Source organism: Saccopteryx leptura, chromosome 4 (assembly GCF_036850995.1).
Source record: "Saccopteryx leptura isolate mSacLep1 chromosome 4, mSacLep1_pri_phased_curated, whole genome shotgun sequence".
Lineage (NCBI taxonomy): Eukaryota > Metazoa > Chordata > Mammalia > Chiroptera > Emballonuridae > Saccopteryx > Saccopteryx leptura.
This window is the reverse complement of record NC_089506.1, coordinates 146,973,303-146,997,360: the sequence shown is the minus strand read 5'-3', so window position 1 is coordinate 146,997,360 and position 24,058 is coordinate 146,973,303. Positions and strand designations below refer to the sequence as shown.

Sequence of the window (24,058 nt, the reverse complement as noted above, 5' to 3'; positions counted from 1 at the left end):
CATATTTGATACATGAAAAAGTCTAAAGAACAGGTAAGAGTCTTTTGCTATTGTCAAGCTAGACCAAAAATCCTTACCTATCTATACAATATTTGACTGTTTGCATGTGCATAAACATATGTACAATATTATGTTTGTATGTGAATATGCCTACATAGTAAACATCTTGTTTTGTGTAACTCAGTAATAAAGTATACTTTCCAAATTACTGAAGTTTGTCTCCTCCTTAAGCCAAATATTAATATTTTTCCTATCAAAATTTTTGTAAACCAATTATAAATTTTGTATCTAACTACTTATCTGTTTTTCTACAGATAAATCTGTACAAAATCAAATGATTACTATACATAATTAAATCAATAATGAGCCTGTTAGCCTATTTGTGTGTGTTTGATTTTTTTTTTTATGAGAGACAGAGACAAAGAGAGAGACAGGGAGGGGAACAGATAGGGACAGACAGACAGGAAGGGGGGAGATGAGAAGCATCAATTCTTCGTTGCGGCTTCTTAGTTGTTCACTGATTGCTTTCGCATGTGCCTCAATAGAGGAGACTACAGCCAAATCCCTGACCCCTTGCTCAAGCCAGCGACCATGAGGTCATTTATAAGATCCTATGCTCAAGCCAGCGACACCATGCTCAAGCCAGATGAGCCCATGCTCAAGCTGGCAACCTTGGGGCTTCGAGCCTGGGTCCACTGCGTCCCAGGCCAACACTCTATCCACTGCGCCACTGCCTGGTCAGAGTAGCCTACTAGTTGTTTAATACTTTCCCACCCCATGCTAGCTGCAGCTGGCACTTTTTCTACTATTTTTTTCTGATCTCTATTGATTTCCATATTCTCTCCCCTCAGCACAATGCCTCTTGGTTACTGCTACTAACAAGCTAAGGAAAGAAAAATACATATAATTGCCAAGCCTGAAAAGTTTTCTAGGTTGAACAAAAGTTAATATGAAACACCTTAGTGTACACACGAGCCACTTAGGCTATTTAAATTTTAATTAATTAAATTTAAATAGAATTAAAAACTCAGTTTCTCAATTGCAGCAGCCATATTTCATGGGCTCAATAACCAGTATTAGGGCAGTGGTTCTCAAACTTTTTGAGGTTGGGGTGCATTTAAAATCCTACAAATAGTTGTAGGCACACTATATAAAAATTTCTGAAAAATATGTTATAATAATTAAGTCAACTATTAAAGAAAAAATATAAAATCCAAGCATGCTTTTATTGTAATTAAATGAAATAAATATGACAAAATTAAATTTATTCTGACACTAAAAAACTTTTTTTTTTTTTTTTTGCATTTCTCTGAAGCTGGAAACAGGGAGAGACAGTCAGACAGACTCCTGCATGTGCCCGACTGGGATCCACCCGGCACGCCCACCAGGGGGCGATGCTCTGCCCACCAGGGGGCGATGCTCTGCCCCTCAGGGGCGTCGCTCTGTCACGACCAGAGCCACTCTAGCGCCTGGGGCAGAGGCCAAGGAGCCATCCCCAGCGCCCGGGCCATCTTTGCTCCATTGGAGCCTCGGCTGTGGGAGAGGAAGAGAGAGACAGAGAGGAAGGAGAGGGGGAGGGGTGGAGAAGCAGATGGGCGCTTCTCCTGTGTGCCCTGGCCGGGAATCGAACCCGGGACTTCTGCACACCAGGCCGACACTCTACCACTGAGCCAACCGGCCAGGGCCCTAAAAAACATTTTTATGTTACATTTTTGAGTTATGCTTTTTAGAATTCATAAAAAAAAGAGGGGTTAAAAATATGACAAAAAAGTTATCTTTTTATATATATATAGATAAATTCTTAGTAAGATTTAGTAAATTTGGCAGGTCCCAGTGTGAATGTGTTAAGTGTTTTCATTCTTGTGTTTATGAGAAACATAAACTTTATGTGTCCTAGCAATTTCTTCAGTGTTTGGGCATATATTTAAAAGGCAAACTCTCATTTTCTCATCAATACATTGAAGAATTTCTCTCTTTACACTTTTGTGTTGAGTGCAGAAAGCCCCCACCACACACATCATCTTCACTTTACACCAAACAAAGGATAGAAGAAACTTGCCTCCAGTCTTTTTGGGGAACATGGCGGATAGCACCACAGCTTAACAGCCTTTTGCAACCTAATCAGGCAGGTGAGGTGGGGGGTTGGGCAGACTGTCAGCTTACAGCCAATTCCCCACACACACCTCTGTCCCCCCAAAATGCTAAACTCCAAAAACCCTGTTGGTGTTTTGGTCCCCAATAGGCACATATTTCTCTGGAATACCATAGGGCGCACCTGGAAATCTTCTAGGATGGACCAGTGCGCCTTGGTGCACACTTTGAGAACCACTGCATTAGGGGGAAGGATTTATTTCAGAGGGACGAGGTGGCCAGGATAGCAGCCTTCAGATAATCATGGTGTTCAACCTGCGATGTTCCATACAAAAGACACGAGCCACTTAGGTTATTTAAATTTTAATTAATTAAATTTAAATAGAATTAAAAACTCAGTTTCTCAATTGCACCAGCCATATTTCATGGGCTCAATAACCAGATGTGGCCAGTGGCTACCATACTGGACAGTGCAGATCACCATCATTGCAGAAAGAGCCACGGAAGTGTTCAACTGTCCTGAGTAAAAGCCAGAAGGATTTCAGAAGAATTTTTATTAAAGATAGATAAAATTAGATGGTTTGGGACTTGAAGGTATGAACTTAACTTACATATAAGGCCACAAATATATCTCATTATGGGAGGATGTCAGATGAACACAGTTTACTTATTAATTTAACAAATAGCTATTGAAACACTATTGTATTTGAAGGGCTGTGTTGGGCAACAGACACACACAATTCAAAGAGAGAGCTGCTGCTCTCCCACTGCTTGTTTCAGTATTTCTATCGGGATCTTCCCCCAGGCAGAGATTGGTTTGCAGAAGGTCCTAGAATACAACTCTCGACAAAGAGATGTACAATAAAACATTCTGGCTGATGTTCTTTTTCTTTAAGATTTTTAAAAAATTTTATTATTCATTTTTATAGAGGAGAGAGAAAGAGAGAGAAGGGGGAGGAGCAGAAAGCATCAACTCCCACATGTGCCTTGACCAGGCAAGCCCAGGTTTTCGAACCGGCGACCTCAGCATCCTAGGTGATGCTTTATCCACTGCGCCACCACAGGTCAGACCGTTCTGGGTGTTTTTCAGGAAACTTTTCATTGCTCTTAAAACAGGATGCAGTTAAGTGTTTGCCCTTGGCAAGTCTTAGCATTGTGCAAGGGTTACTGCTTGCTGCTTCAGCCAGGTTAAGAAAAGCTGAGAAAATAATATGTTTGAGAAGAGTAAACAAACAAACAAACAAAAATGAGAAGAAGCTGGGCACCTGAAGATGCCATTCTGCTTATTTAAGATATTTGCATTGTCTTTTGTTACCTGCCAAATTCATCTTAAATAATAGACCTATAAGCACATAACTGGAGAAATTCAACACTTTTTATGCCATGTTAAAATTAAAACTAAGCTTCAAAGGGCTTGGGATTGTGTTTTTATTTACTTATCCTGCAAGTCTTATTATTTAGCAATTATAGACACTTCTTGTGACTGTAAAATTGACATTGTGTTGGCATTTATCACTTAGTAATCTGTGAATTAAATAAATCCATTAGCCATTTAAAGAGGAAAGCTTTAGTTTAACTAATGTGTTAAAATACTTCTCCACCATAAAAGAACAAGACAAACAAAAAGTGAAACAAATCTGAGGTCTATGTCCATCTCTACGGTCTGCTTTAAAAGCATTCCCGACACAGGAGACTCATCTACAAGTGCATCAAACATGATCCAGCTCATGTACTGATGGTAAAACGGAAATGGGTAATGGAAGATCACAAAGACACAGAAACTGTATTCGGAGTAAAATTAGGATGATTCCAATCCAATGTACACAGGCAGTCCTCAGGTTACGAAACAGATAGGTTCTGTTGGTTTGTTTTTAAATTGAATTTGTATGTCAGTTGGAACAGATACATTTACCTATTCAGTGCAACTTAGATGTCTGTCTTAACGTAGTGGTTATTTTTACCTTTCTGTGCATATAAATACTTAAACATTTTCAAACCTACAGAACTTATCTCGTTCGTAATCTGGGGTAGCCTATCTTTGACAGTATAACATCAATAGAGTTATGAGAAGCAGAATAAGTTTTGTTGACATTATCCTCCAAACTATGCTTAGATTCCTTAAAATAATTATATTATAAAATTATAGCATTTTTATCTAAAGTTATTCACCTTTGAGGTGAATTTCATAATGTTACACTAATATGCACCACTGTCTTACTATTTTTCACTATTTTTTTTTTTTAGCTTCATGAGGTAACCTTAGCTTAATTTCTTGGAATTTGATAAACTGGTTTCTAATTTTAAAAGTCAGGGTTATCAGGAGGAAGTACAAATGGCCAACAGATATATGAAAAGATGCTCATCTTCTTTAGTTATTAGAGAAATGCAAATCAAAACTGCAATGAGATACCACCTCACACCAGTTAGATTAGCTATTATTAACAAGACAGGTAATAGCAAATGTTGGAGAGGCTGTGGAGAAAAAGGAACCCTCATACACTGTTGGTGGGAATGTAAAGTAGTACAACCATTATGGAAGAAAGTATGGTGGTTCCTCAAAAAACTGAAAATAGAACTACCTTATGACCCAGCAATCCCTCTACTGGATATATACCCCAAAAACTCAGAAACATTGATACGTAAAGACACATGCAGCCCCATGTTCATTGCAGCATTGTTCACAGTGGCCAGGACATGGAAACAACCAAAAAGCCCATCAATAGACGACTGGATAAAGAAGATGTGGCACATATACACTATGGAATACTACTCAGCCATAAGAAATGATGACATCGGATCATTTACAGCAAAATGGTGGGATCTTGATAATATTATACGAAGTGAAATAAGTAAATCAGAAAAAACCAGGAACTGCATTATTCCATACGTAAGTGGGACATAAAAGTGAAACTAAGAGACATTGATAAGAGTGTGGTGGTTACGGGGGGAGGGGGGAAAGGGAGAGGGAAAGGGGGAGGGGGAGGGGCACAAAGAAAACTAGATAGAAGGTGACAGAGGACAATCTGACTTTGGGTGATGGGTATGCAACATAATTGAAAGACAAGATAACCTGGACTTGTTGATCTTTGAATATATGTAACCTGATTTATTGATGTCACCCCATTAAAAAAATAAAATTATAATTAAAAAAAAAAAAAGTCAGGGTTATATGCCCTAATTTTTCATCTTTCTAAGCTGAGCATTACTACACTTTTTGGCCTGTATGCCCATTTCATACCCTGATCATTTTAGTTGTTCTATTCTAGTAGAGTAACCAGAACTGGGAATCAGAATTGGAAAAGATACATGTGAACTATCTATAAATAAAAGGGTCTGCTTCCTGTCTAATTGGATGTCACCACATTTCACTAAAGGAGCTAGTCTGAATATTTTTAAATTACTGAATATGTCTGTGTGATGTATAAAAGTCTCTTCACTAGCGACCAGGGACCCAACTGAAAGATGGACGTGCAGCTCCTCTGACACTGAAACAGAGACCCAGAGACCTAACTTCACGTCTCCTCGTCTGTAGAGTACGCAACATGCACTGCAGTATGTCATGACCCTTGAATACCATGGATTTGAACTGCAGGGTCCACTTATACGTGAATTGTTTTTTCAATCAACAATTTGAAAAAATTTGCAGGTGAATACATAGCCTAAAACAGATAATATAAGCTTATGGTACCAATAAATACAATATAGTACTGTAAATGTATTTTTTCTTCCTTATGATTTTCTTAGTAATATTTTTTCCTCTAGCTTACTCTATTGTAAGAATATTGCATATAATACCAAATATATGTTAATTGACACAATCAGTAAGGCTTCTGGTCACCACGAGGCTACTAATAGTTAAGTTTTTGGAGAATTAAAAGTTAATGTGGATTCTTGACTCACAGTTAAAGGGCCAACTGTAATTTCAAATATGACTTCAAGTCAAAAGTAATAAAAGTAGATACTGATATTTAGGTGTTGATACTCAAATATATGAACAAATCTATGCAGCTTTTGTTAGAGTAAGCTGAAAAAAAATATGTTTTTATTAACAATTCTTTCAGGAAATATAGTCCTGCTAGTCTTCTATAAAATTAAAGTAACATTTCACTTTACTTTTTAAAACCCTTAGTTTTGATGTTCAATATTTACAACAAGCAAGGAATTTTTGTGGGTCACAGCAGCACTTGGCTTTATCTCTCTACTGAAATACAGGTTTATTTCAGCATTTTACCCTCTGGAGTTATTTCACCAATCTATGAAATTTCCATTAATATTAAAGTAAAATATGATGTCTCCATCTGGTTTTGGAACACTGCGGACCTAGAAGAATATATTAAGCAAAAAATGTCATTCTTATGAAAGATGTTATTGAGCATAAGAAATTATTAAAACTCCCAAACATATAATTAATGCAGTAAATGAGAATAATTCTATGGTTATTCTTAGTTAAGTCTGACAGATATTCACACAATTCAAGTTCCAACTACTGCCAGAAAGGAAGCCTAGATGTGGAAGGTGAAGGACAATTTATTTTTTAAAACATAGCATATTTAGAGTTCCTAGATTGTAGAATACAAACCAACCAAAGGGGTAGGTATTTTTTAAATAAAAATACAAACTGGTTTGTATACATTATCTTACACAATCCTGACATTCTAATGCAGACCCCGCCCTCTAAACCCCGAGACTAGGCATGATGTCTATCCTTTCCTGTTACCTAGCTTCGATCCCACATTGTATTTTAGATTCCTTATGAGCTGGAACCGTCTCTTCCTCTTTCTTTTGCCCACCCATAAATATCCACTGAATAAACGAGTGAATAAGATAATGGGAAAGTTTATTTTCTCCCAGCGCTGATAAACTGCAGTGTATTGGCACACTGCATATACAAAAGGACTATAAGAAAACAGACTTTTATCATCATAACTATTTAAAATTATTGACACAAAACTGTTTCAACTGACCTGAAATACATATAAATCCAGAAGAGAAAAAGGCTTCATTATATGAAGACAGGTTGTCGGTCTGGGCGTAGACAGCATACACAGACATGTAAGAACAGGCACATTCCACATAGTCTGAAGTGTCCTCAACCACTCTGCAAAACTGACTGTCAGACAGCCAGCTGGGGCGCAAAAGAAAACAAAACAAACAAACAAAAAAAAAAACAATTGTCACTTTTCCTCTTTCATCAAACTTAAGGTCTTGAGCAAGGCTTAAAAAAATAATTTACTGAACTTAAGTGTTCTTGACTTCAGACATAAGCAGACGACAGTTTCAAGATGAAACAGTGGAGGGAACATCTTGTCCATGACATGACACAACAGATCCTACAACGTACCTTAAGAAGCAGCCTGAACACTATCCCAACCTTCAAGTGTTCCAGATACCAAAGAAGCTGGTTCTCTCAACAGAGCTCTACCAGTTGCTACCTAATCTAAAGCAAACATACCCACAGTTTTCAACAGAACATATTCCTCTCTATCTTGAAAATCCCAAAAGATTGGCACAGCCATTATAGTATTCACCCTTCCTTATTTTTCACAATTCCTGGTGATTTGAACCACACAAACTACTTATATGCTTTCCTAAAATTCTTTCATCTTTTTTAGAAGTTGGAACCAGTTATAATACATAAATGTTTCCCAGGATTTTTTTAAGTGTAGAAGGGTCTCTATAAGGTCTGGCTAATTTAGCACACAAACACAGCACAGCATGCCCCAGGCCTCTGCGCGCTCCTCAGTGACCGGTCGAGCCTCTTCCCACTCAGCACCTCTTGATTTCTTTACTTTTCCAAGGACCTTAACCCAACTGTAGTAGATTCAACCTTGCAATATTCATTAGTAATTACATATGGAGGATCACAGAATACCTATGTTTAAGACAGCATCAGGCATTTGAAATTTCAATTGATAATTCTTTTTTTTTCCAAAGAAAGAAACAGGTTAGCCAAAATTTTAATGTTTAGAGGACAGTTGGTTGGTTACCCAACTAAGCTGTTAAATCTATTTAGAATTTTATTTTATGTGGCTGAAAGTTAGTAATAGCCAACTATAACCCTTCAGTGTTATTTCCTCAGTATGAAATTTCTATTAATATTAAAGTAAGATAGGACATCCCCATTTGGTTTTGGAACTATGTGGATCTGGAAGAATCTATTAAGCAAGAAATATCATTCTTATGAAAGATGTTATTATGATTAAGAAATTATTGGCCCTGGCTGGTTGGCTCAGCAGTACAGCATCGGCCCAGAGTGTGGAGGACCCAGGTTCGATTCCCAGCCAGGGCACATCTGCTTCTCCAGCTCTCCCCCTCTCCTTCCTCTCTCTCTCTCTCTCTCTCTTCCCCTCCTATAACCAAGGCTCCACTGGAGCAAAGTTGGCCCAGCGCTGAGGATGGCTCCATGGCCTCCACCTCAGGTGCTAAAATGGCTCCGGTTATAGTGGAGCATCGCCCCCTGGTGGGCATGCCAGGTGGATCCTGGTCAGGCACATGCGGGCGTCTGTCTGTCTGTCTGCCTGCCTGCCTCACCCCCCCACCCTGCTTCTCACTTCAGAAAAATAAAAATAAAAAAGAAATTATTAAAACTCTCAACCATTATTATTCCTGTGGATGGAACTGGGATTCTAGGAATCTCTATTTTTCAACCAGTTCACCAATAAATCTGATGCACCGTGTCAGTGGACTCATCATGCTTGCAAACAATGAGATACAAAGGTGAATCAGATCTAAAACTTTCTTGGAAATGTTTAAAGGATATTAGGATAAAAATTATGCATTAAATGTTAAAAAGTAATTTAGGCCAAAACACATGTATAATATACATATACTTAATATCATGGATCTGAATGATACCTTGTCAAGATTGCTAACCAGGGAAATGGAGCAAAAGATTTTCAGTAAAAGATTTGAGAAAGAAAGCTCTAAGGGCTTACCTCCTAGCTATATTCCCTTTCTAAAAAACAAATCCGCTATCCCAGCTTTAACAACCACATTTAAATTGATGCTTAGGGTCCAGATCCCTCACTGTGCCCTCTGGTCCAGCACCGCCTGACCCTAAAGCATTGGCTGAGCTCAGAGTGACAGAACTGCTCAGAAACTTGGGGCCTTAAGCCAAGAAGATTCAGAGAAAGAATCACTCTCTTCTTCCCATTCCCAATGCATGGCTTTAATCCCAAAATGTACTCTAAGTCATATGTAAACGAGAATTATAAATCCCTGCTACTTTCTCTACACACAGAGTATCATCTCCAGAACCACAAGTCCAGATGGAAGGGGTAAAAGAATTTCCTTTCTTGCCCAATAAATTAACCAGTAACCACAGTAAGTTAGTTCTCTAAGCTGAGCAGAACCCATGCTAGGTCCCACTAAAGCATTCATAATCAAGAAGTAAATATTGTGTTAAACACATATTTCAATTGTTTGCTTTGTTTGCCACCTGTACAATGCTAGATCATTTTCTATTCTTTTTGTTTTATTTCCTGTAGAGGTTATTCCTGTCTAAATTCAATCAATGCTCAGTAGGAAAAATTGGGCTCATTTGTACTGGAATGAAGAAGGCTCATATTTTGATTTTAAACAATTATTAATCAGTACCTTGCAGCATCCTGATTCCAAAGGAGACACAGAGAGGTTTTGGGAACAATTCTAGGCTCAGCAGCATAAATCCTGTAGAGAACCTCATTGTTGTCGGTCAGAGGTTGTGAACTCTGCCCTTTCACACTCAAAGATAATACCTGTAATACAGAACCAAAAAAAACCCCTCCAGAATGTTTAAAGATGTTTTCAAGTTAATGTCATGACTGAATCTCCCATTCTGAACTTTGCTTCACTTCTCCAGTCAATTCAGTTACACTGATGGCCACTATTTATAGGTAGCTTCCTTCCAACTGCAGAGCATCTCCCTGGTTTTCCATCACAAACACCTTCCCTCCACTTCAGTTTCAGAGCAGCTCCAATTGATAATACTCACTTGGACCATAATTGTTGGACTTCATTATTATTATTTTATTTATTTATTTGTTTGTTTGTTTGTTTGTTTATTTTTATTATTATTAAGTGAGAGGCAGGGAGGCAGAGAGATAAAATCCCGCATGTGCCCCAACAGGGATCCACCCGGAAAGCTCACTAGGGGTGATGGACTGCCCAACTGGAGCCATTCCTTTGTTGCTCAGCAACTGAGCTATTTTAGTGCCTGAGGCGAGGCCATAGTGCCATCCTCAGTTCCCAGTGTCAACTTGCTCGAATGAGTCATGGCTGCAAGAGGGGGAGAGAAAGAGAGAGAGAAAGAAAGAAGGGGGAGGGGTGGAGAAGCAGACGGTCGCTTCTCCTGATTGGGAACTGAACACAGGGCTGACACTCTACCACTGAGCCAACCGGCCAGGGCTGGACTTCATTATGATACCATACTAGTTAAAGCTTTTTCTCTTCCACGACTTTTATATATAGTTTACTCAATAAAACATGAAGGAAATATTTCCAGCTGTCTTTGAGGCAAAACATTTTATAAATAGTTCATAAAGAAGGAACATGGGGGAGCATTAGCTCACTCTGTGTAGCACTTCCCATTTGATCAAGCAAATGCATCCAGAGGAGTGTAGCTGCTCTGGAAAAGTCAGGTTCTGGCCAGAATTCTTTATAATGATACATTACCTTATTTTTCAGGGCAGGAAGATTGTTTCCACTCAAAAACCACTGCTGGCTGCTATACTCTGTAAACTGGACTAATTCACATGTACTTTTCTCAGACATGATTTCTGCATCCAGTACATTCAATAACCTTTCTGGAACTCGAATAGAATCGCCTTCTTTTCCTTCGAACTTGTGTCCATTGATTTGCTGAGGATACCAGTGAAGAGCCAGTATTGACAAGTATGGGCAACTGCTGAGGATGATTTTGCTTCTACAATAGAAAAGCAAAGGCTCTGTTAAAATGGCATGCATTTTATATATACAGTGTGTCCGTAAAGTCATGGTGCACTTTTGACCTGTCACAGGAAAGCAACAAAAGACGATAGAAATGTGAAATCTGCACCAAATAAAAGGAAAACTCTCCCAGTTTCATACCTATTCAGTGCAATTCGATGTGGGCTCACGCACAGATTTTTTAGGGCTCTTAGGTAGCTATCCCGTATAGCCTCTACAGACTCGTCACTGACTGATGGCCTTCCAGAACGGGGTTTCCCCATCAAACTGCCAATTTCCTTCAACTGCTTATCCCACCGAGTAATGTTATTCCTATGTGGTGGTGCTTCATTATAAACGCGCCGATATTCATGTTGCATTTTGGTCACGGATTCCAATTTAGCGAGCCACTGAACTTTCCTCTGTACCGTCCACATCTCCACTGGCATGGCCATGGGCTGCTCCGCTGTATACATGGGGTTACATCATCATCTGCGCATGCACACATGCTGCCACATCATCCTACAGAAACTGGGAGGCTTTTCCTTTTATTTGGAGCAGATTTCACATTTCTATCGTCTTTTGTTGCTTTCCTGTGACCAGTCAAAAGTGCACCTTGACTGTACAGACACACTGTATTTTTGTATTTGTTCTATGTATCCACTTAGATTTGTTAAAATGCATTACACTGGGCTCTGTTCTCTATGTACAATCATGACACTCCCAACCCAGAAGCAGTAGAGAGAATGTGTTTTCAGTTCTTTTATGGTCACCATGATTTCTTCAGGGAACTTTCTCCATCCCCTTGCCTGATCCCATGAAACCTAAAAAAATGGGTTTTTGAAAGCTGTTTCACAGCTATTAATCAGTGGCTATGAAATGGACTCTTCAGTGTGAGGCGTATCAGCACTGGTGGACTAGGCTGAAGAAAAGGCACAGCACTAAAGTGAAAGGCTCTGCTTTATTTAAGAATATAGTCACATTACAGATCTATAGCCACGTTCCCATCAAGGGTTCGCTCACCCCTTTCTAACCCCTCAGAGAACTGCTAATTGGCCAGTGACTGCTAGGAGAAACAGCCCTGAACAGCGGGCTGTATCCACCTAACAATTCTGTTCTGAACATCCCCTAGGCATAAGACCTGTGCTCATCGAAACTGCTTCCAAACCTACAGTGTGTTAAAATCAGTTGAAAGCTTGTTTAAAAATACAGATTTCTAGATAACAACCCAGACTGACTAAATCAGAACCCTTGCCTGGGAAGGGAACTAGGGTTTCTAGGAATCTGTATTTTTTTAACCAGTCCTCCAGCAATTCTGATGCATCTTATCAGTGGACCCATCATGCCTGCAAACAACAAAGAGATACAAAGACGAATCAGATCTAAAATCTGCCTGGAAATGTTTCAAGGATATTAGGATAAAAATTACACATTACATGAAAAAGTAATATAGGCCACAATACATAAAGATATATATGTATAATTATAACATGGATCTAAATGATACCTTGTCAAGACTGCTAAGTGAGGAAATGAAGCAAAGACAATTTTAATGGAAGATTTGAGAAGGAAGGAATGGGTAAGAAGGTAAGGGCTACCCTTTACCTCTAGCTGTATGCCCTCTCAAAAAAGAAGCCCTGCCCCCCAGCTTTAACTACCACATTTGAATTGATGCCTTCAAATATCTTTCTGTAATCCAGCCATTCGTCCAAGGACCCAGACCTCACGCACAAGATCCCCATGGAAGCACCTCAGTCTGCAGAGGCCACACTCATCTCCTCATCTTCCCAGTCGGCGTCCCACGTTTCCCCCGCTGCCTCCCAGCTGAGAGTGCCCGCCACTGCCTCCCGGCTGAGAGTGCCCGCCACTGCCTCCCGGCTGAGAGTGCCCCGCCACTGCCTCCCAGGGAACAAGGGCTGAGACCAGTGAGCCTCGGCCACATGGCTGAGAGTGCCCGCCACTGCCTCCCGGCTGAGAGTGCCCGCCACTGCCTCCCGGCTGAGAGTGCCCGCCACTGCCTCCCGGCTGAGAGTGCCCCGCCACTGCCTCCCAGGGAACAAGGGCTGAGACCAGTGAGCCTCGGCCACATGGCCGCACATCTTCGTCCACACCACTAGAACCTGCTGAGTTAGCTCAGTCAGCACGTCCAGGGACTCTGCCCCCTTTGTAAACTGAGGACATTACAGACACAGTGACTACGCTCAACCTTGACACAAGTGTGACAAATTCCTAGTCCCTCTCCCTTGCTGATGACTACACTCTCCCTGACTCTCCCCAGATATCCACGTCCTACTACACTCATTTTGATCAGTCTAACAATCTGCTTGACACCCATGCTGAAGTGTGTGTGTGGCGGGGGGGACATCGTGTTGATTAGTATCACTACAAAGTCACAGTGACCAGCTTTAGGCAGCTCTTAATGCCACTTGACATTCTCTTTACTTGGTCCAAGTGACTGTTTTAGGTTCCATCATTCTCCTCAATATCCCTGGTCAATTCCCAAACCCTTCACTCCCAGTACAGAGGGTCCTCAGGTTACAACAGCCTCGACATACACCGTTTCCAGTTTGAAACACTCCCATAAAAACTTTTAAAACATTGAAACATGAACGTTTCGGCTTATGCGTTAGCGTCCTACTTACAGACTACGTAGGCAACTAGTTTGGTTGTGCATGGCGAAGGAATATGCAGGGATTCTTTTCCTGAGGCTTGGTGTGTTCTTATGTTCTAGATTATTGTTTTACATCTGTGTTAGAATAGGTAAGTAGAATAGGTAAGTGACTTAGGCTACTGTGTGTTCCGACTTGTACCAAAATTCAGGTTATGTCACTGTCGTAGGAACAGAACTGTGTTGTAACCTGAAGACCCCCTTGAATACTGCTTAAGATAATGTGTAAATAATCAGAATTGTCAACATCTTCAGTTTTCTGAGTAAAAAAAACTAGTCTTGATCTCTACCTTATTTTCTATGTTCAATTTGTCACCTATTTGTTAATTCTACAATCTGATTATTTTCAAGGTTACCATACTATGTCGCTGCCTCAATTTCAGCCATCATCATCTTTTACCTGCATAATTACCTCAATTATAGTCTTCTTATGTCCTGATAACTTCTCTTTAACTTTTACCACTGTCCTCAAATGGTAGATCTAACATCAAGGTCTGATTCTTTCTCACACACAAACACACACACACACACAAACACACTGTGGCCCAATGCCATCTTACTTAAGGGAAGAAATTACCCTCCATTTCAGAGGATTTTAGAGACATTTAAATGGCACTGAGAGACTGAACTGCTCATCACTGGCCTCAGATGGACAATTAGGAATAGGGGAGGAATGGAGCCAGGGCCTCCTATAAGGGCATGCAGAGCTGCTCAGATGCTTTGCTGTTGCTTCTCACTAAGAACACCACTTCCTCAGGACTCAACCATTAGGGTTAAAAGAGTGCTAGTTCTGTACTAAGTCACGCCCTGGCACTGACCTGGGAGGAAAACTGGGGCAGTTTGGAGGCATGGGGCTCAATCCTCCAAGTGGAAGATTGATTACAAAGCAAGTAGTTTATAATCTCTTCTGCCACGTGGCATAGTGGCCAGCAGTGGAGTCAGTTATACCCAGAATTGGCCTGTAGGCCTGGGATTGAGTCCAGGACTCTCCATGAACTAATCATGTGACCATTGGCAAGCTGTGTAAGGTCCCTAGCCTCAGTTTTTACATCTGTAAAGAGGTATAATAGAAGTCCTAACCCTATCTTTGAACTATTTAAAACGATCTTTTGTAGAAATCAAATAATATATGTACAATTTTTAGTAAAGACTAGTTCGAGCCATATAAAAATTGCAAAATATTATGCTCTGTATACCTAGATAAAAAGGAATTTCATACTGTTCAATCTAATACAATGTTATAACTAGAGCAGAAGTATAGTTAATAATAGTTATTGTTATTTTTTCTTTGATCTATCTTATAATACTTTTTTATCTGGATTCACTATCTCTTTGACCTTTATGTGTCTTATGATCTAAGAAGTAAAGAAAAAAGTTTTACATATCTAACCAATATTTCAATTAATATGTCAGTTCAGAAAGGGCCCCACATAAATAAAAAGATGATTTAAATTATTATGCCAAATTTTTTAAATGTAGTCTTCAAAATATTTCTGAATTTCAACATAATTTAATGAATACTGATCACAGCATTCTCAATAAATAAAAAATAAACTTTATACAGATTATATAAACATTTTAAATCAGATATGTCCCATTAAATAATAGTCACTGCTTTTTAAATAACATATTACTTTATGAGAACTGGGGGGGGAGGGGATCTCCATTTCCACTCAAATTCTATTATCAAATATTTTTATGTTAAAGCAAATAAATATTTTCAACCTTTGTACTATACTTACTCAATTTATCTTATAAATGTAATTTAAAACACCATGACATCTGAAGAATATTAACACACTGTTATAAAATTAATTATATAGTTAACAATAAACATAAGCCACATTTTACTTTTTCCTTTCTTCTTGCTTACTCCATGCCATAAAACCCTAGCCATGAAATGAGTCTGAAGTTCAACAACATTCTGAGAGATGCCTCCAAACAGATGAAAGTAAACCAGAATGAAGAGCATTTCAGAACACATGTAAAGGTTGGAATCACCTTCCCTTATTTCAGAATGTATCTTCTTTTCACTATATAAATAAAAGTAAGCAGTAAGACTTTTATATTTATAAAAGACCCTTCAAAACAAGAGGAATATATTGTTGCCAGAACAAATTTATATTTCTTGATGTAATTGTTATTATCTTTCAAATAATTAATTCCCTTTGCCCACTAGGTATAATGCACTGACTGTGTAGTCTTGAGTTACATCAAGTAATGTCAATTTGCATGGGACATTACTTTGTACACTGTGAAGGAATACATATAAGGTACAACTAGTATATTAAAAGATACTTACTTTTCATCAGGAGAGCCACAGGTAACATCAGTCAACAGAGAAAAGGCAAAATTCTCAGTCACTTCAGTAAAGTGACTAAATCCTCTAGTGTCCTTGCGCTTCGGGTTAACAAGAGCACAAAGAATTTCATAAAAAAGATTTCGGTTTTCAATACTGAATGCTTGACTTTTTCCTTCAACCGTTATCTGAAAAAAAGTATAAAAATATATCTTCAAAAATAAAACTTTTTAAATGCTATGTATCATATAACAAAATGTGTTTTTATTAACAAAATAAGAATGAACCTCTAAAGAATTGAAAAGAAATCAGTAACAAAATATTTCAAATACATCTATTTATACTTTAAAATGCATAAATGATCAATTATAAACAAAAGGCAGGAGTGACGTCAGAGAAATGGTGCCATGAGGAGTGCGACCGACAAATCACCCCAAAATTTCAACAAGTTCTTCAACCAGAGACAGAAAAATCTATCCTTGGAGCATCTGGGAGTCCCACATACTGAAAACAAAGTGCTATCAACAAGACCACCCTCAGATGCCATTAAGAAAAAGGAAATCGAGTATCATGGATACAAAAGCTAGATAAGTAGCACAGATAGATGTGGAAAAAATCTATGGGGAAAAAAATTAATATACTGGAAACCTTGGAACTAAATGACAAAGAATTTAAAACAGAAATCCTAAAAATACTCAGAGATATACAAGGAAACATAGAAAGGCAATTTAGGGAGCTCAGAAAACAACTCAACGAACACAAAGAATATATTACCAAGGAAACTGAAACTATAAAAACAAATCAAACAGAGATGAAAAAGTCAATTCATGATCTGAAAAATGAGGTAACAAGCTTAGCTAATAGAACAGGCCAAATAGAAGGTAGGATTAGTGACATGGAAGATTAGCAACTTCAGCACAAGAGAGAGGAGAGACTCAAAAATTTAAAAAAAAGAGAGAGAAAGCCCTCCAGGAATTGTCTGACTCCATTAAAAAGAATAACATAAGAATAATAGGAATATCAGAGGGAGAAGAGAGAGAAAATGGAATGGAGAATATATTCAAACAAATAATAGACGAGAATTTCCCAAGCCTGTGGAAAGAAATAAAGCCTCAAATTCAAGAAGCAAACAGAACACCGAGTTTTCTTAACCACAACAAACCTACTCCAAGGCACATCATAATGAAATTGGCACAAACCAACTACAAAGAAAAAATTCTCAAGGCAGCCTGGGAAAAGAAGAATACAACATATAAAGAAAGTACTATTAGATTATCATCAGATTTCTCAGCAGAAACTTTACAAGCTAGAAGAGAGTAGACCCTAAAATTTAAAGTCCTGAAAGAGAGGAACTTTCAGCCAAGAATACTATACCCTTCAAAGGTATCCTTCAAATATGAAGGAGAAATAAAAACATTCACAAACACAGAAAAGATGAGAGAATTTATCATCAGAAAACCCCCACTCCAGGAAATACTAAAGGGGGTTTTCCAACCAGATACAAAGAACAAAAAAAAAACAGAGCCACAAGTAAAAGCTCCAAGAAGAACACAATAAAACCAAATTTAAACTGTGACAACAAAAAAAGGGGGGGGGGGGAGGGGACAGGACAGAGATTAATAGTAGCAAAGGATGATGGAGTGCAGAAACACTCATAAGATAGGGTACTACAATGAATATGGTAGGTACCCTTTTCATTACTTAATGGTAACCACCCTTGAAAAAACCACCACAGAAGCACATGACTTAAAAAAGGTAGCAACAGAGGAAAGAAGTATAGAATACAAACATACAAAAACAAATGATAGAAAAACAAAAGAGAAGAATCAAACAAGATACAAAACTAACAGAAAGCAATTGCAATTTATAAAACAGCAATAGGGAACCCACAAGTGTTAATAATTACACTAAATGTAAATGGATTAAACTCACCAATAAAAAAAAAAACAGAGTAGCAGAATGGATTAAAAAAGAAATTCCAACTGTATGCTGCCTACAAGAAACACATCTAAGCAACAAGGACAAAAACGAATTTAAAGTGAAAGGCTGGAAAACAATACTCCAAGCAAATAACATCCAAAAAAAAGCAGGTGTAGCAATACTCATATCTATTAATGCTGACTACAAGACAGCAAAAGTACTCAGAGGCAAAAATGGTCATTTCATAATGATAAAGGGGATACTAAATCAAGAAGACATAACAATCCTAAATATATATGCACCAAACCAAGGAGCACCAAAATATATGACAGCTACTTATTGACCTAAAAACAAAAACTGACAAAAATACAATCATACTTGGAGACCTCAATACATCGCTGATGGTTCTAGATCATTCATCCAAACAGAGAATCAATAAAGATATATTGCCCTTAAACAAAACACTAGAGCACCTGGATATGATAGACATCTACAGAACACTTCATCTCAAAGCGACAGAGTATACATTTTTCTCTAGTGTACATGGAACATTCTCAAGAATTAACCATATGTTGGGCCACAAAAATAACATCAGAAAATGCAGAAAAATTGAAATTGTACCAAGCATATTTTTTGATCATAAAGCCTTAAAATTAGAATTCAACTGCAAAAGAGGGGAAAAAAACCACAAAAATGTGGAAACTAAACAACATACTTTTAAAAAATGAATGGGTCAAAGAAGAAATAAGCACAGAGATCAAAAGATATATATAGACAAATGAAAATGACAATATGACATATCAGAATCTCTGGGATGCAGCAAAAGCAGTAATAAGAGGGAAATTCATATCACTTCAGGCCTATATGAACAAACAAGAGAGAGCCCAAGTAAACCACTTAACTTCACACTTTAAGGAACTAGAAAAAAAAGAACAAAGACAACGCAAAACCAGCTGAAGAAAGGAAATAATAAAAATCAGAGCAGAAATAAATGAAAAAGAGAACAGAAAAACTATAGAAAAAATCAATAAAACAAGGAGCTGGTTCTTTGAAAAGATCAACAAAATTGACAAACCCTTGGCAAGACTCACCATGGAAAAAAGAGAAAGGACTCATATAAACAAAATCCAAAATGAAAGAGGAGAAATCACCACAGACATCATAGATATACAAAGAATTATTGTAGAATACTATGAAAAACTATATGCCACCAAATTCAACAATCTAGAAGAAATAGATAAATTCCTAGAACAATACAACCTTCCTAGACTGAGTCATGAAGAAGCAGAAAGCCTAAACAGACCAATTAGCAGGGAGGAAATAGAAAAAACTATTAAAAACCTCCCCAAAAATAAAAGTCCAGGCCCAGACAGTTATATTAGTGAATTCTATCAAACATTCAAAGAAGACTTGGTTCCTATTCTACTCAAAGTCTTCCAAAAAATTGAAGAAGAAGCAATACTTCCAAACACATTTTATGAGGCCAACATAACCTTCATACCAAAAGCAGGCAAGGATGGCACAAAAAAAGAAAACTGCAGACCAATATCTCTAATGAATACAGATGCTAAAATACTAAACAAAATACTAGCAAATCGAATACAAGAACATATTAAAAAAATAATACATCATGATCAAGTGGGATTCATCCCAGAATCTCAAGGATGGTTCAACATACGTAAAACGGTTAACGTAATACACCATATCAACAAAACAAAGAACAAAAACCACACGATCTTATCAATAGACGCAGAAAAGGCTTTCGATAAAATACAACACAATTTTATGTTTAACACTCTCAAGAAAATGGGTATAGAAGGAAAATATCTCAACATGATAAAGGCCATATATGATAAACCATCAGCTAACATCTTATTAAATGGCACAAAACTGAAGGCTTTCCCCCTTAAATCAGGAACAAGACAGGGTTGTCCACTCTCTCCACTCTTACTTAACATGGTGCTAGAAGTTCTGGCCAGAGCAATCAGACAAGAGAAAGAAATAAAAGGCATCCATATCAGAAAAGAAAAAGTAAAAGTATCACTTTTTGCAGATGATATGATCCTATACATTGAAAACCCCAAACACTCCACAAAAAGATTACTAGAAATAATAAACCAATACAGTAAGGTCGCAGGATACAAAATTAACATACAAAAGTCCATAGCCTTTCTATATGCCAACAATGAAATATTAGAAAACGAACTCAAAAAAATAATCCCCTTCACGATTACAACAACAAAAAAAATACCTAGGAATAAACATAACAAAGAATGTAAAGGACCTATAAACGAAAACTACAAAGCATTATTAAGGGAAATCGAAAAAGATACAATGACATGGAAAAATATTCCTTGTTCTTGGATAGGAAGAATAAATATAATCAAAATGACCATATTACCCAAAGCAATATACAAATTTAATGCAATTCCCATCAAAATTCCGATGACATTCTTTAAAGAAATGGAACAAAAAATCATCAGATTTATATGGAACTATTAAAACCCCAAATAGCCAAAGCAATCCTAAGGAAAAAGAATGAAGCTGGGGTCATTAAAATACCTGACTTCAAACTATATTATAGGGCCATGACAATCAAAACAGCATGGTATTGGCAGAAAAATGACACTCAGACCAATGGAACAGAATAGAAAGTCCAGAAATAAAACCACATATATATGTTCAAATAATTTTCAATAAAGGGGCCAACAACACACAATGGAGAAAAGAAAGCCTCTTCAACAAATGGTGCTGGGAAAACTGGAAAGCCACATGCAAAAGAAAAGAAACTCGACTACAGTTTGTCCCCTTGTACAAAAATTAATTCAAAATGGATCAAAGACCTAAATATAAGACCTGAAACAATAAAGTACATAGAAGAAGATATAGGTACTAAACTCATGGACCTGGGTTTTAAAGAGCATTTTATGAATTTGACTCCAAAGGCAAGGGAAATGAAGGCAAAAGTAAATGAATGGGACTACATCAGACTAAGAAGTTTTTGCTCAGCAAGAGAAACTGACAACAAAATAAACAGACAGCCAACTAAATGGGAAATGATATTTTCAAACAACAGCTCAGATAAGGGCCTAAATATCCAAAATATACAAAGAACTCATAAAACTCAACAACAAACAAACAATCCAATAAAAAAATGGGAAGAGGACATGAACAGACACTTCTCCCAGGAAGAAATACAAATAGCCAACAGATATACGAAAAGATGCTCATCTTCATTAGTTATTAGAGAAATGCATATCAAAACTGCAATGAGATACCACCTCACACCTGTTAAATTAGCTATTATCAACAAGACAAGTAATAGCAAATGTTGGAGAGGCTGTGGAGAAAAAGGAACCCTCATTCACTGTTGGTGGGAATGTAAAGTAGTACAACCATTATGGAAGAAAAGTATGGTGGTTCCTCAAAAAACTGAAAATAGAACTACCTTATGACCCAGCAATCCCTCTTCTGGGTATATACCCCAAAAACTCAGAAACACTGATACATATAGACACATGTAGTCCCATGTTCATTGCAGCATTGTTCACAGTGGCCAAGACATGGAAACAACCAAAAAGCCCTTCAATAGAAGACTGGGTAAAGAAGATGTGGCACATATACACTATGAAATACTACTCAGCCATAGGAAATGATGACATCGGATCATTTACAACAAAATGGTGGGATCTTGATAACATTATACAGAGTGAAATAAGTAAATCAGAAAAAAAAAGAACTACATGATTCCATACATTGGTGGGACATAAAAACGAGACTAAGAGACATGAACAAGAGTGTGGTGGTTACGGGGGGGGGGGGGGGGGGGGGAGGAAAGGGGAGGGGGAGGAGCACAAAGAAAACTAGATAGAAGGTGACAGAGGACAATCTGACTTTGGGTGATGGGTATGCACATAATTGAATGACAAGATAACCTGGACATGTTTTCTTTAAATATATGTACCTGATTTATTGATGTCACCCGATTAACATTAATAAAAATTTATTTATTAAAAAAATACATAAAAATGCCTTAAATTGTGAAAAAACAAATAAATAAGTAAACAAAAAGCATATTCACCAAATTATTTTCTATACATATAATAACAAGACAAAGCCCAAAATGATACCATGGACTACTTTTTTTTAACTTCAATAATTAACATCATTAGTCAAAATTAATCTTTTATATCTACCCCAAGCATTATTATTCTTTTAACCAACAACTAAGGAAAAATATACAAGAATATCTGTCCATAATAGAAGCAAGATTACCCTTGATTATTGGTGTTTCAATAAACAGAATCCATTACATATCACTAAATTTCTAAAACATCAAATGAGAAAACCCTATTCCAATCAAGAGTAGTCAAGAACTCCTGGCATTCTTGCCTTTATCCATAAGTATGAGCTTTATTATCTTTAAGGGATAGGTTATTTGCTATTTGAAGGGAAAAAGAGAGTAAGAGTAAAAACTGCTTTCATGGGGTTTTTTTCTTGCCAGAATGATGGGGTCACATCTTTACTGTCTGACTTAGCTTTGGTGTGAAACCAATGACTTTTTATTCCACTACACTCTTATGTATCTAAGAAGTCCCTATTAATTCTTCAAAAATCTTCTTCTCTCTGACTTCTAACCTGTGCCCCACCTGCCTGATCATAAATGTGATCACTCTCTTTGTAACTTGCATATACCTTTATTATTGAACTTATGACAATGTTGAAATGATTTGTCTATTACTCCTACTAGTTGATCTCACTGAGGAAGTGGCTCACATTCCTCATATGTTTAGAGTTTTATAGTCTATATGGTACCAAACTGAGAGCTGAACTGAAGATCTAAGTTTAAGAGTACCCATCTGAAAGATAGTAAAGAGGAAAGGAGAATAATCCATAAGGAAAAGATGACTAAAAAGTACAGAATAAAAATTTAACAAGGTAAAAATTACAATGGAGACAGAAAACAGCCCATTGGATACTGAAACTCAGTATGTCAAATGGAAAATTAGCTCAAAAATGCTCCCAAGACTCAGAGAAAATACAAAAAATAGGACTAATCCTTAAGATACAAGAAGCACATAAAAGGAGCAGGTAGAAGTAAGAAAGCACAGGTCTTTGATAAGCTAAAGAAATACTTCTGCCTAAAAATGCGAAGCTGGCTTTATACCAGAGAAAATTAGACAAAAAATCCCCAAAAAACAACAGATGTATCTGGTGATTTTTAAATATTATTTCAAGAGTATAAAAAAAAAACTTACTAGGAAACCAGACAGGAAAAAAAATTACTAACATAGAAACAAATATTCAGTTCGTCATCAAACTTTTTTTGCAGATGACATGCCAGAAACCACTAAAGCAACATCTCGAGTTTTGAGAATTAAAGGCTTTCACCCAGAAATTCTAGAGCCACCCAATCTTCATTCACATTCAAGGGCAAAAGGATGTTTCTTTTAGTAACACACACACACACACACACACACACACACACACACACACGCACGTGTACACCAAAAGGCCATTTATATAACACTTGGTTTGTATTGGTGCTCAGCTGGTTATATTAACGTCTCTAATTTCACAACAATCTTGTGCTAGTGATATTCTGTTTTTAGATAAGGAAACTGAGGCAACAAGAGAATACCTCCCTTGTCTGAGTGTACCAAGACGGTGAATAGCCCAAAAGAGACTCGTGACAGCACCCTGCCCTGACTTGAAACATCCCACCACTTGCTTGTCCTAAAATAACAACCAAGAATGACTCAGTTTGTAGACAGGTCACACAAAGTTATTGCAAGCATGAAATATAAAACCGGGTAGTAAAATACAGAACTAAGTCTAAATCACTGTTAGTGTGATTATAAAATAAATCAAACATGAAGCATAATTCTTTATATGTAAGACATATAAAAAGTATATAATAAATATATTTGCTCTGAAAGGCTACTTTACATAAACAATAAAAAGAACTCCCCCAAATTATCAAAACTGGCTTATAAAAAAAGGAGAGACCCTGAATCAGCCATGGGAATTCTTTTAAACTGTCAGAAGAGAAAACAGAAGAAAGAGACCTTTGGAAGGAGAGGGGAGTCTATCCAGCTTTCACAGAACATACTATTCCTGTGCTCTCTGCAGTGCTCCAGAACACAGAAGGAGAGGCAACGCCTCCTGACTCACGT

At 37.5% G+C, this 24,058-nt stretch overlaps 1 protein-coding gene across 1 annotated transcript in view; it reads right to left on the bottom strand.

Annotated features, from left to right (window-relative positions):
- ADGRV1 (adhesion G protein-coupled receptor V1) overlaps window positions 1–24,058 on the bottom strand; it is a 697,985-nt gene that overhangs the window by 371,555 nt on the left and 302,372 nt on the right. Inside the window, exons 79-82 of the mRNA XM_066381830.1 lie at window positions 15,966–16,150; window positions 10,744–10,993; window positions 9,688–9,827; window positions 7,056–7,216 (exon numbers count right to left, since the gene is read on the bottom strand). Coding sequence (XP_066237927.1) covers window positions 7,056–7,216; window positions 9,688–9,827; window positions 10,744–10,993; window positions 15,966–16,150 — 736 coding nt within the window. The remainder of the gene's footprint in view (window positions 1–7,055; window positions 7,217–9,687; window positions 9,828–10,743; window positions 10,994–15,965; window positions 16,151–24,058) is intronic.